We start from the raw sequence: 15,333 nt of genomic DNA on the forward strand, positions 1-15,333 counted from the left end.
AAATAAAATCAAAGATGGATGCGATAGTGCAGAAGCCTTACGATGCTACGGTGCGGCTGATGATGGCTTCGCTAGAGCGCAACCTCTTGCCGGACACCGTTATACGGCGGCTGATACGGCTGCTCTTAGCTGGCCGGCTTCGCTCCGGTTATAAGCCATCCTCTGAGCTGCAACTCTCTGACCTTCTCCAATTTGTGCACTGTACGTACCTTCTCTCTATATTTATTTTATGTAGTTGAGTTTTAAAAATTTCAAGAATTTGAAAAGCAATAAACAAATATTTTTATTCTAAATTATTTATGAAAATTAAGTCAAAAATAACTTTAATGTGTATTCGTGGTTAAACATAAATTTCATTTTCAAATATTATTTTTTTCTTTGAAAATAAAAGTTATTTTGTTCAAATTTCAGAAAGGAAAAGAGTATATGATATGTTTCTCAACTTTGTAATTGAGAGTTGATATATCTATCGCTAATATATCCTTCAATTTTGTAATTTAGAGTCTCATTATAAAAGTGACTCATAAATTTCCTTTTTATTATAAACGGAAAAAGCTCAAATATGTCATCGAACTTTCAGAAAAAAGTTTATTTATGTAATTTGTTAAAAATTTAACTCATCTATGTCATTGTTATTTTAGGAAAAACTCAACCATGCCATTTTTTTAATTTCGATTTTGCAAAATCATTTTTTATATCCCAAACAACTTTTAACACTTTTCTATTGTAGTTTTTGGATCAAATACACTCTTTTTGTTTTTTTTTTCCTTGAAACATCAAGAACACATAAAAAACATTAACAATTCTCAAATTTCTAGCTTCTTTAATTCTTCACGAAATTACCTCAAATTTCAAGAGTAATTTTCCTCCGAGCTAGATACCAAATCTCAATATCTTTTGAGCGCGAATTCAACATAACTCAACAAGATCCACTTGGAATTTCTTCAAAGTTTCAAATTTCAACATTTTTTTATGGTAGAATTTTCTCCACAACTTCAAATCATTAGAAATTTTGAACATAGATTCAAAAAACAGTTGGGAACAAAGATCTAATGTCAAAAACAACTACAAAAACATGAATCAAAGCAAATTTTTGAAATTTTGGGACTGATTTTTGTTTTTTTAGAATATTATTTTTAATACGGGTGAATTTTTTTAAACTCTACAAATGATTTTAGAATTTTGGTTTTTCAAAAAAAGAAATTAATGATGTAGCCCGAATTTGAGATGATTTCGTGAAGAATTGAATATGTTTAAATTTTGGGAGATGTTTATGTTCTTCTTCTTGGTGTTCTTAAGGAAGAACAAGCAAAAAAAGTACATTTGATCCAAAAAAACTTCAATTGAAAAGTGTTAAATCTTGTTTGGGGTGTAAAAAGTGATTTTGCAAAACCAAAGTTAAAAAAATAGCATGAATGAACCTTTTTTTTTTTTTTAACAACAATGACATATATGTGTCAAACTTTTAACGGATGACATAAATGAACCTTTTCTGAAAGTTCGATTACATATTTGAGCTTTTTTCCTATTATAAAAATGGCTTACATATATCTCTACGTTCACATATACCATTTTTATGTAGAAGTAAAAATGTTAATTTAAAATTCATGTTTTTGATTTTTGATTTTACGAAAATCTATTTATAGTGATATATATCATTCTTCTATCCAAGTTCAAGATATATTTGATTTTTTTCACACATAATTTTTTTATTCAACAACTAATTTTAGTTTTAAAAATCTCCATTATAGATTTATTTGTTTATTATTATTGGATTTTCTTATTCTTGTTTTAATTTTTTTCTTTCATTTTTAGTGTAATAATATAAGAAATAAAAAAAGTGTGAATGAAATTTAAAAAGAGAAAACAGTAAGAAAAACTAATTTTAAACTAGTTTTTTGCGACTATATATATAATAACTTTTACAAGAAAATACGTGAAAAAATAAATTTGATTATCAAAATAATCAATTTAATTTTTTATATATATCATTCCAGTTAGATAAAAAAAGTATATCTAAGTCAATTATATAATACTAAAGATATATGTAAACCACCTTTATAATAGGAAATATATCAACTATATATCACAAAATTGAGACGTGTAGCTAGAGCCGTCAAAATGAGCTTACCCCATGGGACCGGACCAACCCAACCCGTTATTGGGGTAGGGTTAGGATATGATTTTTCAAGCCCTTTTAAAACTAGGGCTTATAAGCCCGATCCATATAAACCCTTGAGGCTTGATCGGGGCCGGGCAGGGGTCGGTCCATGGGCCAAAACTTTTTATTAGGATAAGTTACAATAATCTCACTAGTATATAATCTAATTACTTAAATACACGCTATGTTGTAATATTATGAATTTTACTAGATTTTGATACGTTCAAATACATATATCTCGAAATATATGGACTCAAAATTAGGTTAATATGTTCTAGATACACTCTATCAAAGTAGATTCACATGTATCTAGGATGCATAGACAAATCTCGCGCCCCCACCTCCCTCCAATCTTGCTTGTCACTCACTTATCTCGCTCGCGTATCTGGTATGTGAGATATATGCTAATTACACTAGACTTTTTGCAAGTGTTATTAAAACAACACCATTGTTTGCCATATTTGATTGAAAATCTTCTCATTTTCTTGATGTTATAGAATTATAAGTTTGAAAAGAAAAAGATGAAAAAAAGAAGGGTTAGCCCGCCCTCGTCCTCGGTCCTTCTAGGATTGAGCATTTTTAGGCCCTTTCGAATGAAGGGTCAATCCGCCCTAGCCCTTCAAATTCCTTGGCCTGTTAAGCTTGAACCGGGTGGGGCTGGGACGACCCTTTTTGACAGCTCTACCTGTAGCATAGCCTTTTCCTATTTCCTAATGAAACGTGATATTTTGGACTTTTAAGAAGATACACCTAATTGCTGCATTAAGTAATTACAAAGTACAAAAGTAATCCTTTCTTTATGCACTAGTTAGTGTCAATTGTGCCGTGACGTGAATCAATTTGATTTTTGGCATTTTGTTTTACGTTACTTATGTAAATAGAAGTTGAGATTATTCATCAAGTTCAATAGTCAAGATAATTCTATTTTTCATGTTTCAATTTGTTTGATATAATGAATTTAGCACAAAATCTTTTAAAAAAAAAGATATTTAAAATTTATAATCTAAAATGAATCATAAACATTATAGTAAGGTGTGCATTCTAAAATTAAATTGTTATTAAATACATAAATATATTTTTTATTCGAATTAATAAGAAAAATGAGCCATATAAATTATGATAAAAAATAATAATATTCTTTTTCGCTTTTCCTTAAAATACTACTTACAAGACGTATATATTTTGGGAATCCTTTCCATATCCACATTAATTTGAAATTACTAATATTACATGTAAATATTACTATGTGATACAATTAGCCTCATTTGTTTTCATTAAGATTAAAATGTCTGAATTTGAATGCATAACTTAATGATTAAGATCTTGTCTAAAGATCTGAATACTGAATGATTAAGACTGTTTGTTTTTAAACATCTGAATATAAAATAAATAAATATAATTTTATTAATATGTAAACACAATAAATATTATAATTCAAATAAAATAGTAATTAAATATTACGTTAATAAAATATAAGAAAAAAGTCATTCTTTGATAAACATTAAGATATCTTAATTATAAATAAATATTTTAATTTTGGTAAAAATAAAATGGAACTGCATATATAAATTATAATAATAAAAATAATTGTTAGAAAAAATATAATCATCTTTTTTTGAAAAATAATAATAATTCAACACAAACTAATCTTAAATAAATAAGTACATCTCTATATTCTATAATTTGTTTGTCACATACTCTTCTCTAAAATAAATAATGAACATGATACATTCAAATGATTTAAAACAAATTTATAAAGCATCATCGTTTGATTTCCATATTTATGAAGTTGTTTTGCACTTAATCAAATAAAAGTTTTACAATAAATGTAAACAAGCAGCAAGTACAAAAATTGAAAATTTAAGGACAATAATTAGGATAATTAATAAAGTCGGAGAATGAGAGAGGCTTGAATTATTATTTTTTAACTCAAAAATAAAAGTGTCTTTAAAAGAGTCTAAATGATGATAAGACTGTCACAGATTTGATTCATTCAGACCCTTTCAGACCTATTAAGATATTTTTAAGTAAAAAAATAAATGCACTTAATGATCTAATATCTGAACCATTCAGATTCAAACCTCCACTAAGTGCAAACAAATGAGGCCTTATATGACCATTTTAAAATCAATTTAAAATTTGAATAACTTGGTTATTCATCCATTAATTTTATGCATTGTTTGGTTTGTAAACAAAATTCAAGTTATTTATGTATTAGTTTTATATAATATTTAGTTGATAGGTATCAAATATTGTATAAAAGTTATTCATGTATTAATTTTATACGATATTTTAGTAATTTTACATAATTAATACTCACATAAATTATGAGGAATCTATGTATACTTTATGTAGAATAGAAAGTGAAATAAGTTATGAAGGTATTATTTATACACAAACTAAAATAATAAAATTACATAGTATTTACCACTATCAATTTATTTTCAATTTTTTTAAAATTATGTATGCTTTTTTTTTTTTAGATTATACTTTTTTCTCTTTTTTATATATATATAAAAATAATAGTCCTTCGACCTACAACTGATCGAGCACGGATTCGTTTAAATTATACGATATGCATGTCAGTATTAATTACATATTTTTCAATGTTTATGTATACTGACAAAAACTAACTGAATCAGTCTAATTTGTTTACTTATTTGTTTCTAAATAATACATATTAATTTACAACAAATTAAATATTCAATAAGCAATAGTTTATCCACGATAATTTCTACCTGACTAAATCCTACATAAAAAATATCTACATAATTTATATTTGCATAGTTAATATTTGTATAACTAATAACTACATAACTTTAACTAATAACCAAACGACCCCTAAGATTGTACACACATGTAGAGCACTATTATGGAAAACCAGTGTTTGGTATGAAGTAAAATGGCCTTCCATGAAAAATGATTTTTTAGAAAATATTTTAAAAAAATTAAAGAAACTGGTCTTTTACTTATTTTCTAGCGTTTGATAAATAAGTAAGAAAATATTATCCCAAAGGTATTTATACATTATCTAGCAAACATTATGATCTTATTGAGGCGGATATGAATGGGGAGTGGAGGTGGTGAGATGGTCAAGGAGTGAAGGTGGGGGTGGAGAGGATACAAATGATAATAAACTTGGAATGTTACTTATGCAACTTGTTTTTCCTACTTTCATTAGGGAAGCAATTTTCCTCAATTTTAAGGAGTTTATTTTTCTTGGAAACAATTTTTAAAACATTTTGACGAACCAAACACAGAAAAATTGGAAATGTTTTCCTCCGTACCAAACACACTACAAAGGCAAAGTCATGTTTTTTAGTATATGAGTTTTGGATCATTATTCTATTTTGCTTATTGAATTAATTGTGGTTATTAAATGAATTTTTAACATGAGTACCATGTTTGTGCCAGCAAAATCCAAGTCTACCATTATAGCTCTCAAAACTATTGAAACATATAACTCTCTAGTTGTTTGGTTTTAGATTTAGTGGAAGCAAATAAATTGAAACAGAGTAAAAATCAGACAAATCAAACTGGACCTCAAATAAATACATGTGATGATGTGCTTGTTTTACATACAGCTTTAAGAGAGATGCCTATAGCTGTGATGACTGAGAAGCCAAAGTCCCAACATTATGAGCTCCCTACCTCTTTCTTCAAGATTGTTCTTGGAAAACACCTCAAATACAGGTAACTGTATATATATATGTATCCAATCTTTAGTCTTATAACTGGCTTATTGTATGACATGTTAATGCAGCTGCTGTTACTTCAAAAACAAGTTGAGCACTTTAGAGGATGCTGAAAAAGAAATGATGGAATTATATTGTGAAAGGTCACAGTTGAAAGATGGACACACTGTACTTGATGTTGGTTGTGGCTGGGGCTCCCTTTCTCTATACATAGCACAAAAATATAGTGCATGTAAAGTTACTGGGATTTGCAATTCAGTCACCCAAAAAGCACACATAGAAGAGCAGTGCCGGTAATAACTTCTTTCGATACTAGACGACCTAGGATATATATATGTACACCTTTTTTTATTGCTCTCCTCTGGTTTTTGTGCTTAGGGAGCTTCAGCTACAGAATTTGGAGATCATAGTTGCAGATATTAGCACATTCGAGATGGAGGAATCCTATGATAGAATATTGTCTATTGAAATGTTTGAGGTATTGAGTGCTGCGATGAGTGTGTTTGTTACAATTTAGAGTTAAGACGACAGCTAATAAACTTATATATTTATAGCATATGAAGAACTATGGAGATCTCCTGAAGAAGATGTCAAGATGGATGAAGGCAGATAGTCTTCTTTTTGTTCATTATTTTTGCCATAAAGCATTTGCTTACCACTTTGAGGTACGTCGATCTGCTAGCTGATCAATGCATGAGTATTTCCTCTGCTTCAATTACAGACGTGGTTGTGCAGGATGTGAATGATGATGATTGGATCACTAGGTACTTCTTCAGTGGAGGTACAATGCCTTCTGCCAATCTCCTCCTTTATTTTCAGGTGAGTTTGATGATGTAAATCATTTGAGAGTTCTTCTCCATTGTTTCTAGACCAAACTAGATGTCATTTTTTAACCAAATTATTAACTGATAACATTTGACATAGTTTAAGAGTATTTTTGGATTGATAACTATTGTGATGTTTGGTTGCAGGATGACGTTTCTGTGATTGATCATTGGCTTGTTAATGGAAAACATTATGCACAGACAAGGTGAACTTAACTTGTTTGAATATTTTCAGAATTATGAAACATGTATAATAAGCTTTAACTCCGTTTTCAGCGAAGAATGGCTCAAGAGAATGGATGAGAACAAGAGTTCCATAAAGCCAATAATGGAGTCAACTTATGGGAAGGATTCAGCTGTTAAGTGGACTGTCTACTGGAGAACCTTTTTCCTTTCAGTTGCTGAACTGTGTGGCTACAATAATGGAGAAGAATGGATGGTTGCACATTTCCTCTTCAAAAGGAAATGAATTTCCCAATCAAACTCTACAAGTAATAAGCATGTCAACATGCATTTTACTCAAAAACATTAGGAGAGGTAACATGCCAAGTAATTTGTGATTTGCACCCTTAATGTATGCTGACTTATACCTTATTCTATCATTCTTAATGATTTGCATACTAATCTCCTTGTTATTTGCAAAATCATAAAAGGTCTCATTTTTCAATTATTTTTAAGGATAAAATAGGAAAGTATATACTATAAAGAAAAACAAAAAAAAGTGATTTAAATTAAAGATGAATAAAAATAACATTAAATACAAGTCATTGTCATTTCTTTTTCATTAAAATGAAGAACAATCATTCATTTACAAATATACCTTGATCCCGTGCCCCTCAATTATGCCATCATAATGTCAAATTATAGCCTAATCCTACTACCATATTAATATCCATTGAATATCAGGACATCACTACTATCAACTAACCTGCTATTCTTTACAAATTCTCATGCCAAAATCCTTGACCCTTTTGGAACAGTACATGAAACTGACATCGTAAACCAACTCATCCATACCAACTAAACCCAATAATAACAATAATGTAACATAACCCCTAAGAATTCAGCTATCAATAAACAAATGACATACCTTAACCATCACAAGTAACACATAACCTGGACTTCCAATGCTTATTCTGACTTACAGTAACATGAATCATGTCCCACATGATCACATACAAGTCATATCTAAGATCAACTCACCTTTCAAGTAATCCAGACCACTCAAGGACCCAACATGCAATAATTACATTATGAAGAAATAAATCAGGTTCACTCATGGAGCCTTACACATAATTGGTCCTCTCATGAAACCTAAACTCAAACTTTTTTGTGCACCAGCGTGGTATCCGAGCCATCCTTAGTGAGTGTGTCGACGTGGTACCCAAGTCAATCATATGTGGATATCCTCGTATCATGTGTGGTACCCGAGTCAACCATTAGTATATGTCAGAAGTGGTATCCGAGCCAACCCTGGGGATATCCTGTACCAAGCGTGGTACCCGAGCCAACCATCAACACAAACAATCATGCACAATCACAAACATCATGAACAATAACTTGAAACCGCAAGTCACATAATTGGTTCATTGTATGTGATTATCAATATGTTGTCATTACATATGCTTCATATATATTTTCTACCATGCATTTCATAATGATACTACCAGTCGTAGACATACATACACACATAATCAGAAACATACCACCTTGCTAACAAGGAACTCAAGGCAAATTAAGAACTAGAGAACTACCCCTAGTCATTATCTCGTCTTCTGCCTAAATTATAACCATCCAGACTCCGTGCTTGAAGGCCTATGCATGCAACTTTCAAACATCTACAAGATACAATAAAGTAAAACCATCTAACTGCTCAATTGAAGGAAACCTAGCCTATTGTTACGACCCAAAAATAGACGTGATGACACTTGCCCATTACCATCAAGACAAGTCAGCCTCAACCCAACGAAAACAAAAGAAATGCGAAAATATATAGCAAGAGCAAGATAAAAGCTAAAAACTTATTCATTCTATTAACACTCCAAAACTTGATTGTCACTTGTACAAGCCACTAGTACATAAAATGCAAAATTAAGAAATAAGTACAAGTCTTAAGAATTTGTTTATCAAATAGAACAAAGCATAAAAAAAGGAACTAGAGAGCTCGCCAGGATGAGAAACACTTACCTCTCAATAGTTCTCTGACAAGCCTCGGAGATGGGAGAGAAAGATCAATCACGCTATATCGGGGTCAGAATCTACACAAGTGTAGAAGCAATGAGTGAGTACCAACAACACAGTACCCAACAAACAACCTAATAAACAAAGCAACTAGCTAGAAATCGAATACTTCTTTCTTCCCACCCCAACCTCCCCAAACTACAATCTGCACAGAGATCAGCCCAACCTAACAATCTTACAATACACAACTCACAAGGCTCAATACTCACAGTTCAACAACAAACACGAATCAAGTAAGTCAATCCCAATGTCAAGTAGATCAATCATACGTAAAAAGTGCATTTTATCACAATTAACAAGTAAGTCAATCATAAGCATCAAAATGCATCAAATCACAATAATCAATCTTTTGCCAGAACTATTTCCCTTTGGCATAATATCACTAGACGAAACCATTTCCCATCGGTTTTATATTAAATGACTAGCCAGAACAATTTCCTATTGTCTTTATATCATTCACTTGCCGGAACCATTTCACATCGGTTGTATATCACTAGCCGAAACCATTTTCCATCGACTTTATATCATGTCACTAACCTGAACCATTTCCCATTAGCTTTATATCACTAACCAGAACCATTTACCATCGGCTGTATCGCATGTCTCATCACGGTGTACAACAATCTATGTACCTAATCAAGTTCACACCATAAGAAAGAGACAACAATTCAAGTCCATAATCATGCTATCAAGAATTTAATCAATCAATCAACAAGGGTCACAACAAGGCAATTCACAAGCATTATTATCAACACATAGCCTTTTCATTTCAACCTTTTTTTATTCTCTAAGATTTATCAAGTGGAACAATTAACCCTTCACCTCATTCTCATTACTCCCAACATACACACAATGAAAGGAATACACGAATTCTACTAGAATACAAGATTTAGGAGATCACCTGCCTTAATTCAACCAATTAGTCGCTCCAAGATTTGAGTCTTCCTCTTCCGATCAATGTCCAAAGCCACACAATCTACATCAACCAAGTATTCACAATACTTTTTTTGGAAACAACAATATCCACATTAATTACTTTGAAATATGGTCAATCAACTCAAAATCCAATTCCAAAAATGAAGTTTGAATATGAAATTCTTTGCTTGAAATTATTACACAAGGCATTTGGATCCCACTGGTGCAAACCATTTTAAAAAAGGACATAAAATTAGTTCACAATCTTTATTTTAGTTTAGAACTTGAGTTCTTGAAAAACCTTACCATTTGCCAATCAAAATGTAATAGACCGTATTACGCATATACTTGACATAGCCTTATGATATAGGTGAGGGACCATGATTCTTATATGATTAGTGTCGGTTTAAACTATCTCGGAAGGTGATGTGATGCCTTGCATGTTTCAGCATGTGTACTGCAAGTTAACTCCAACATGAGTATTTAAAGAGACAGTAAGGTGGTAATTGAGCTTAAAGTTGAAAGTTAAGTGCTAAGTTAAAGCAAAAGGGGTTAATATTTAGAAAATGGAATAAAATAAATGAGTTGGTTGCTTGACTTAACTAAGCTAGCAGGTGACAAGTAGGTGCATCGCCTACTTTGACTTATTGACCATTCCAAAGGACCAAGTAGGTGCATCACCTACTTGAGCTATATGGATCTAGTTTAAAAGGCCAAGGTTTATGGATCATATTTGGGCCTATGCTAATGGACTCACTTGACGCCCAAACTAAGTTAAATAAAAGGAAAATGAAATTTAAGCCCAGCAACCAAATCTGTCAAGGTCCAATATTTAAGCCCAAGTGAAAGCAAGTAGGTGCATCACCTAGTTTGACCTTTTGAGTTGCTTGATGTACATAAGCAGGTGCATCACCTACTTGACCAATTAGTGGCTGAAAATGAAGCTTTCTAGAGGATATTCTTAAAGGTGAAGAAAGCTCAATATAAGATATAATGGCTGCTATTCTCACTCATTTTAACACACAATATTGAGGATTAATTCCAGCTCTCTCTCTCTCTTTTCTCTTAAGGATTAAAACAACAGCCTTAAAGTTATTCTAGGGTTCTTGAAGAAACCCTCATCTCTGCAAGACAAGGTAAGTGAAAACACTTATGAATTTAGCTTAATTCTCCCATGGATGATAAGGAAAACATGTTATTCATGCTCAAGTATAAGTATAAAGGCATAATATTTCCAGAAGCTACTGCTCACTTCCTTGGTTATTAAGATGCTTTTCTCTTCTTCTTTGGTTTAAGTGTGAAGGGAAGTTGAAGTTCTTGAAGATTCCAAGTTAAAAGGGAAAGTTGCATAAATTAAGGTAAGGTGACTGCTTTTTTTTTTGTCCTCCTTATGTATGAGTGAGGAATTATGGATGTGCTGTCATAAAGAACTCAAGGGGGTGGTAAGTTCAATAATTGGTTGTATGATAAAGAGTATTTGAGGCTTTTTTATGTGTATTGTTGTTGGTGTGGCTTGGGTAATCTTGGAAAAGGATATATAATGTATGTATTGGGCAGAGAAGAATGGTGTGGTGATACCCATTATTTTGAGGGCTGTATGGGCTCATTATTCGTCAAGTTAGCTACTATTTTATGAGGCTCACGGTGTGATAGTTGCTAATTTTAGTTTATCATGACTTATATTGTAGATTAAAACCTAAAAGGGGAGGATGAATCGTGATAGTTGTATTGGTCAGAGGATAAGGTATGTAAGGATATTCGATTCAATATTCTTCGGCATGAAATCTGATACTTGTAATCAATATCAATAAGGGAATTTCCTAAGTTCTATTCCTAGTAAAGGAAACATAGTGGCAGCGTACGATCTCCAAATAACTGACAATATTTCCCCCTCTCCTTAGTGTATATAATTACTTAATTATATGTTCACTACTCTATACTTGTGTAATTATCCTCCTATGTGCTGGTATAGAAATGGTATTTGCAAAAGCAAGTTTGGTGAATCTTCCTTTTAGTCAGTTGAAGTCAATCGTGTCATTTAAGCTCACAAGTAATGCATTGATGTTACATAGCTCCTTATGTCATTGTAACTGCCTTGAAGTATTATTTGCATGTCTTCTACTACTGGTCCGTAGTTCCAAATCACAAAAATGATTATGACCACCAAAACAACAATCTCAAAGATTAAAGAATCTAAGTAAAGCAATCTGTATAATTAAGGGTGGCAGCTCAAGGGCAAAAACCTAGCATGGGCCCATCCCAATTGGTATAGAAGGGTGGCATCTCAGGGGCGAAAGCCTAGCATGAGCTATCTCAATTTGTGTAATTATAAGGACCGCATCCCAGGGGTTAAAATGCTAGCATGGGTCATCCTCTTCTACCACTGATCAGCTGGTCATTCGTATCACATGCCTTATAAAGATCATAACACACAGAAAGGTAAACACAAGAATGTAACATACATGATCCCACAAGAGTTAACAAATGTGGTCTTCTGTTCTGATTTATGCACACATATATTGATACTCGGTTTCATTCGAACTCTTATTTTATAGATGTTATTACCTTACATATTCAGTACATTTTTTCGTACTGACGTCCCTCGCGGGGGACGCTGCATTTCATGTTGCAAGCACATGTACTTCAGCTAGTAGACCTCCTCAGTAGGAGCACACGACACTCAACTATTTTTGGTGAGCTCCAGATTGATTCGGAGCTTTACTGGGTCCTTGATATTTCATAAATTCCTGGGCCCTTGCTTCTCTCAACTCTATGGGGAAAAACCTATCCATAAAGGTTTCCCTAAAACAATCCCAAGTAATAGGAGCGACATCTGTACCCCTGTTCTCTTTCCACTAAGTGCACCAGAGATGAGCCACATCTTTCAATTGGTAAGATGTTAACTTAACCCGATCATTCCCAGTGACCTGCATCACCTCAAAGATCTTTTTGATCTCATCCAAGAAATTTTGGGGATCTTCACCATTCTGTGATCCTAAGAACTCAGGCGGATTCATCCTAACAAAGTCACAAACCCTTGATGCTGCTGATCCACCATTTGCATTCACAGGAGCTTGAACCCGCTGATTGTTCTAGTTAGCGACACTCTGAGCCAACAACTGAATGACATTCCTGAATTCGGTATTCGACACTTCTTGATCTGGAACTGGAGGAGCTGCGTTTGCGTTCCTGGCATTCGCATTCCTAGCATAAGCTTTACGAGGAGGCATGATCACTGAAACGTAGAATGTCGAGTTAGAATGGAATTTAGATCATACCTTACGCACGATAAGAGTAACAAGAAAATGAAGATTTCCTAAAACACTTTGTAGCCTCCCTCTCATTAGATGTGGTGCTCACTACACACCCATGAAAATGACTCTACCTAGTGCGGCTTTTCAGACATCCTAGGACACTTAAACCTAGTGCTCTGATACCAAGTTTGTTAATCCCCAAGCTACCCCCGAGACGCGGACACGGGACCTAGGACCACAAATGATCCCAAGCTAACCCTGCTGGCATGATCATGAGCATACTAAAGATAATAAATTGATGCAGAAGCTAAATCATAAATAAATCTGAAAAGATGGGAAATACCTATATACTATAACTGAATATATCAAATCTGAGAGTTTAATACAAAAAAAATATCAAACTCAAAATACTAAGCTGAATCTAACTATGTCTAAAATAAGCCTCTAAACTGACTAGAAATGTTAGGACATGCCCCAACTAGGTCTAACAAAACTGAAACTAAAGACTAAAAGTGATAAAAGATAAACATGTCACTAGTCTTCGAAGAATGAGGACTCACCACTGATGCTGTTGAACTGGAGATCGGGAACTGATCTAAGTGTGATCTGGATGCTGAGAACCTGAACCTATATCACGAGAAGATGTAGCGCACGTATGCGTCAGTACTTGAAAGGTACTGAGTATGCATGATAGAGTAAAGATGAAATAACATATAACTGAACAAAGCAATAAAGCAATGAAATAATCTGGACATGATATAGTTACTGAAAATACTGAATACTGAGCTAACTGATGCAATGACCAAATTTATAACATGCTCAGACTGAATACTGATTGTACTGAAATATGGTCAATGCAATAGAGTATGACTGAACTGTGGGAGCTACTAATAACCGACATAAAACCACATGAGCTAAATGTGTAGTCCGATGTATACCCCCCATCGAGAGGACCCAATATACCCTGCCAGAGGTATAGAGGCATACTGACGTGATCACTAAACTGATGTAGCCCACAGAGGGGACTTATACCTACGTGGCTCGTAGTTCTGGGACTATATGCGTACGCTGAACCCTAGTCCAACTCGATATTATGGTACTCCCAATGAATTAAATAGTTAACTGGTTATGACTGAATTTCTATAAATACTGGATAGCTTGAACTGAACATGCAAACTGAGAATGCAACAATTAAACTGATAATGATGCATTCATAAACTAAGGCATGTATAACTGAATACTGAAATATCTGATCTAGCATGTGTAATTCAAGAACTAAATAAATACATAGCTAGGGTTCTGGAATTCATGCAATAAACTGAGAAATAACATGATAATCTGATTTGGAACATTTAAATAACTAATTCATGATGATCTGTTGAAATTCTAGAAACCCTAGGTCTGTTCATAATCATGGAATCAAGAATCTGACTGAATTCTAGGGACCTAATGGGCGAAAGGAACCCACTAGTGAAATCCCACATACCTGGTGACGAATTCCACGGAGAAATCTTTCGATTTCGGGGCTGGAACTGATGGAACCTTGTTGCGTTCTTGAACTAGGGTTCTTGACTTCTCTTCTCCTTTTAGCGTTCTAATTTTTCTAAGTTTGATTAATGATTTGACTTAGGTAAGTTCTAGTTATGTTTCTAGGCTTAAACTATTTAAAACCTCATGATTTAGGGTCTAAACGACGTATTTTAGGGGTTAAACGAAATAGGAAAAGACCAAAAGACCCTGAATTAACTGATGTCGGAGTTACCTACGGATTGGACCTACGGGCCGTCGGTCAATCTACGGTCCGTAGATTGTGTCCGTAAGTCAAGCCTGCTCGACAAGCCTTCACTAAAACGAGCATAATGTTTTACTTGGAGGTCGGAATTTAGAAAACTCGGTGGCGTTGGAAAGATAATTCAATTATCTATCATATCATAGGTCATGGGACACCCAATTCTTGTTGTGATAAAAGTTATGACCATCTGAAGTTGATCAATCAACAATTTTTAGCTAACTGGCTGTTGATCCTCATCTACGGTCAGACCTACTGACCGTGGATCGATTGACGGTCCATGCTGGTCAACCGTCAATCGGGACTGAAGCTGGGATTTTTGGGGCATCGATCCACGGACACGAACTACGGTCTGTGACCTGACCTACGGACCGTAAGTCCGGCCGTGGGTCAAACTTAGCCAAATTTCTGGCTGAGTTCTGGGGAAGTTTTCTGTCATGAACCACAGACCTGC

At 33.5% G+C, this 15,333-nt stretch overlaps 3 protein-coding genes across 3 annotated transcripts in view; 2 read left to right on the forward strand and 1 right to left on the reverse strand.

Annotated features, from left to right (window-relative positions):
* Positions 1-15,333, reverse strand: part of LOC125825796 (mechanosensitive ion channel protein 10-like) — a 676,215-nt gene that overhangs the window by 513,989 nt on the left and 146,893 nt on the right. The gene's annotated exons all lie outside the window — the stretch shown is intronic.
* Positions 1-15,333, forward strand: part of LOC125825812 ((S)-coclaurine N-methyltransferase-like) — a 345,716-nt gene that overhangs the window by 258,253 nt on the left and 72,130 nt on the right. The window lies entirely within an intron of this gene.
* Positions 15-7,149, forward strand: LOC125825813 ((S)-coclaurine N-methyltransferase-like). Its single transcript, XM_049505107.1, has 8 exons — positions 15-201; positions 5,746-5,854; positions 5,925-6,149; positions 6,235-6,334; positions 6,411-6,521; positions 6,592-6,675; positions 6,828-6,886; positions 6,957-7,149. The coding sequence occupies exons 1-8, from the start codon at positions 15-17 to the stop codon at positions 7,147-7,149; spliced, it is 1,068 nt and encodes a 355-aa protein (XP_049361064.1).

Source organism: Solanum verrucosum, unplaced genomic scaffold (assembly GCF_900185275.1).
Source record: "Solanum verrucosum unplaced genomic scaffold, falcon-dt-bn FXZP01000247.1, whole genome shotgun sequence".
In the NCBI taxonomy this organism is placed as follows: Eukaryota; Viridiplantae; Streptophyta; class Magnoliopsida; order Solanales; family Solanaceae; genus Solanum; species Solanum verrucosum.

Bases quoted from the DNA above. Each gene is read 5' to 3' on its own strand.
- LOC125825813 (XM_049505107.1), top strand. From the start codon at position 15: ATGGATGCGATAGTGCAGAAGCCTTACGATGCTACGGTGCGGCTGATG. The intron at 5,855-5,924 runs GTAACTGTATAT...ATGTTAATGCAG, and splicing joins GGAAAACACCTCAAATACAG to CTGCTGTTACTTCAAAAACA. The intron at 6,335-6,410 runs GTATTGAGTGCT...ATATATTTATAG, and splicing joins TGTCTATTGAAATGTTTGAG to CATATGAAGAACTATGGAGA.